The sequence below is a fragment of the Rhagoletis zephyria genome, unplaced genomic scaffold (assembly GCF_001687245.7).
Source record: "Rhagoletis zephyria isolate East Lansing unplaced genomic scaffold, Rhagoletis_zephyria_1.1 Rzeph_scaffold_05794, whole genome shotgun sequence".
Taxonomy (NCBI): domain Eukaryota; kingdom Metazoa; phylum Arthropoda; class Insecta; order Diptera; family Tephritidae; genus Rhagoletis; species Rhagoletis zephyria.
Window position 1 is genome coordinate 30,713 of NW_016162877.1, and position 3,736 is coordinate 34,448.

General features: G+C 38.1%; 1 protein-coding gene across 1 annotated transcript in view; it reads right to left on the bottom strand.

Moving 5' to 3' along the window:
* Positions 1-3,468, bottom strand: part of LOC108372477 (uncharacterized) — a gene marked incomplete at its 5' end in the record, with an annotated part of 17,603 nt that extends 14,135 nt beyond the window's left edge. The window contains 3 exons of the mRNA XM_017628182.1: positions 1,383-1,520; positions 2,879-3,012; positions 3,199-3,468. Of these exons, the coding sequence (XP_017483671.1) occupies positions 1,383-1,520; positions 2,879-3,012; positions 3,199-3,468 (542 nt within the window). The remainder of the gene's footprint in view (positions 1-1,382; positions 1,521-2,878; positions 3,013-3,198) is intronic.
* Between the last annotated feature and the right edge of the window lie 268 nt (positions 3,469-3,736).

The window sequence follows — 3,736 nt, forward strand, 5'->3', positions numbered from 1 at the left end:
AATGTAATCCTTGAAATCCAACAAATACTCACTCTTGCCAATAAGTGATACTTTGGACTGAGTAGGCAATTGGGAAGTAAAGTCCCCTTTCGTCGTACAAAAATCACACTCTATAACTCATTTATCATGCCATGTTGCGCAGAAGCATGGAATTTGAAAACATCTGATGCGGCGGCTTTTGATGTTTTCGAGAGACATCGTGCATCGAATTGGAATCCAACGGCTATGCTGGCTAGGTCATGCCTTTCGAATGGACATAAGCGCTACGCCTCTGAAAGTGCTCAACGCCGGTCGCGATGCTAGTAACAGAGGAAGGTCTCCTCTGCGTTGGAAGGATCAGGTCGAGGAGGACTTGACTTCACTTGGCATGTCCAATTGACCGATAAAATTGCGTTAATACGTTGGGTATATCCCCAATTCAATCTGATACGCATACATAAAAAACTCTCTTATATTTTATTACTACCAGATGCATTATTTACATATCGTCGTTTAAAGTACAAAACCGCATATCGTCATTCTGCAAAACCGCGTAACTGACATTGGCTGCCAAAAATTGGATTTGCTCGCACAAGCTCTTGGCTCAATCCTCATCCATTCGTCCTGAAATATACAAGCCAGAAATGCGATTGCATTATAAAACAGAGAACCATTTAGAAATATGAGTGTTTTTACGCTCTAGGAAATAATTTCTACAACTTTACATATGCGGTTTTACATTTTGCTGATACGCGGTTTTGCATTTTGTTGATATGCGGTTTTGCACTTTAAACGACGCTATGTATGTAGCTCAAAACCGTTTTCTTCGTCTAAAAGCCAAGTTCGGGAGTATTTCACAATTATTGTGGAAGCAAGTTGGGAATATTTTTGGACCATCCGAGATTAGTTCACGACTAATTCAGAAGCATATCGGGTCTACTTCGGGTTCATTCAGATCTAGTTCAGGACGATTTTGGGTAGGGTTAAAGGCTATTTCGGGATAGTTTACGACCAGGATCGTTTCGAGACTTGTTCTAAATATTTTCAAAAGAAGTTTCGACTTTTTCAGAACTACTTCAGGACAAAATCGGGACTATGTCGGGGTAGTTCGAAACTGAAATTAATGTTTAAGTCGCCGAATGCTTTGCCAAGTCGTCAGCACTCCTAAATAAATGTATGTGAATATCCGGTATACCCTCGCAAAATATTTGGCGGCTTTCGGTTATTCTTCTATATGTTATTTTCTACCGTTAATTTTTAGCTGCTCCTCTATTATCAATGCCAGTTAAGCAGCTTAACTTTCTTTCAAAGCTCTAATATTTTTCTCGAACAAGTTCACCAACACAGATTATAGCAATATCATCTAATTGAAATAAATACTTTCGCCCTAGCAATAGACTCACCTTTTCGAACGCTCAATGCATTTGATGGAGTCAAAGAGTGGATGCTGCACTACGCGCCTTCCAAAATCAAGGCAGTAGTTCGTGTAATCGATGGAACTACGATTACGATGCGGTAAATTGAACACAATTATGCAGTACCTGGATGCACAAATGCATCCCCGAATAATACAGTTATGTGATAGCAGCGGCAGGCACACATCCAAATGCAGTCCGGCAAATTGCAGCAATACAATCAGCATATTGAGAGCAACATTATGACAGCAACAAGCCACAGAAACCGCCATCAAAATTAATGCAGCGGACAAACACCAATGAATAAGAGCATGAAAAGATGCGTATTGAATTCGATGCCGTAGAACGCGGTGCAGGATTTGCGGTTCACATTCATTTGTGTTGTTGTTAATGTAGCAAATGAAATGAAAGAGAAAACCAAAAGCAGATAGTTACATACAATGCGCATACATATAGTATATGTAGATAAATACATAGTTTGCATAATAAAAGCGAGGTGAGTGAAAAGCCGGCAGTGTTCTACAAAGGGGAGCCTCATTGCAGAACAATTAATGTTGGCCGGCTAAGGTTAATTAAGCAAAGGCACTATATCAGCACAGTTGCATTTTCAACACCAGCAAGGCAAGCCCTGCCGAATACCAAGATATGACTGGCTGTAAGTTATGCTTTCCTATGTACATATCGTCACCTGAAATGCAAAATAACTTAACAACATCGCCACTGAAATGAAAAAAAGTCGTGACTATAAATTTTTCATAAAACGATGTGGGGAGTTGTAATTTGACGAAATCCATCATAGCAATCAAAAAGTGAATTTGGAATTTTTTATAAGTGACGACTTTTTGCATTTCAGTGGCGATGTTGTTACGTTATTTTGCATTTCAGGTGACGATATGTATGCATATGTATTAGACTGCATCACAAAAAAAAGTATTATATTTTTAGACTTCTACCAAAATAATTCGGAAAAATATTAAGATTTACGTAAGCTGGATCGATTTGAAAACACCTCCAAAAATGGAATTTTTTTAATGAATAAAAATTGTTTCTTAAAGGATTTTTTTGAAAAACTCCCCTCAAATGACAAAAAACACTGATACCTCGTACGTCTACATAGGTTTAGTTTTATTATGATTCCATTGAACAGTTTTTTTAATATTTTGATGCAGATTTTTTAAGCTCTAGCTGCTTTGTTATCTGATGAGATCTTTTGCATAAAATCCTTTAAGAACCTATATTTATTCATTAAAAAACTCCATATTTGGGGGTATATTCAAATTGATCCAGCTCACGCAAATCTTAATATTTTTCCGAAATATTTTGGTGCAAGTCTTAAAATACATATAAACCATTTTATAATTCCAGAGAAAAAATAGTACTGAGTTTTTTTGTGGGTAGTGATGCAGTCTAATGTATATTCATATACAACTTACATACATATGTAAAGTACATATGTATTTATGTATGCATGTAGGTGTACTCGCCTCTCTGTTCGATTGTCTGGCGAACTGTACCATGCAATGGTGGCCAAGGAGCACCGGTTTTGTACTTCGAAGACTGTTATATTCTCTGGTAGTTCTGGTAGGTGTTGGAAGATGCCGGTTGTAGTCACGGCCATCTGCAAGTATTCGAGAAAAGCATTACTTTAACATGAATGTGGCACACACATACATACATACACATGTACTTAAGTTCAGACTCAGTTTTTGCACTAATGGGGTGAGCTCAAGCTCAAGCTGAAAATCGAGTCGGAACTTAAGCTCTGTTTTTATGCATGAGGCCCATTGCCATGATGAGTACTTACTCCCACTTTGTTGGCACGTATCGTCTCGTCTTCACTGCTGGGAGTGAATCGCACTATGTACCGCTGTCCTTCCTGGACTTCAGAAAGCCGAATGTAGGTGGGCCGATATATGCCTGAAACGTTGCCGATAACTCGGCGTTGCCGGAGTATTTTTGCATCGATTTCGCTGCCGCCACATGGTACAATGAGATACCTCAGCTGTAGTGCTCTTGATGGTAAAGCTGAGGTGCGAAAATGTTTGTAGAAAGCAGGAATGCCTCCAAATGGAATCTGAGTACATAGATATATGAAGAAGTGTACTTATAAAATGATCTATGTATGTATCTTCAGAATTTCTAAAGAAGCGTGTAAGCTTAGTTAATCTAAAATGTGCTGATATTATTTTGCAACCTGTTTTCATTGTACATCATTAGGGTTCGAACGATACTATCGATATTGAGTAAGTATCGATACTGAGGGTATAAAAATTAGTACTTTAATATTCGATACCTTATTTGGTGATTTTACTCGAAACTTTGCAAAGTACTCGTAGTATCGA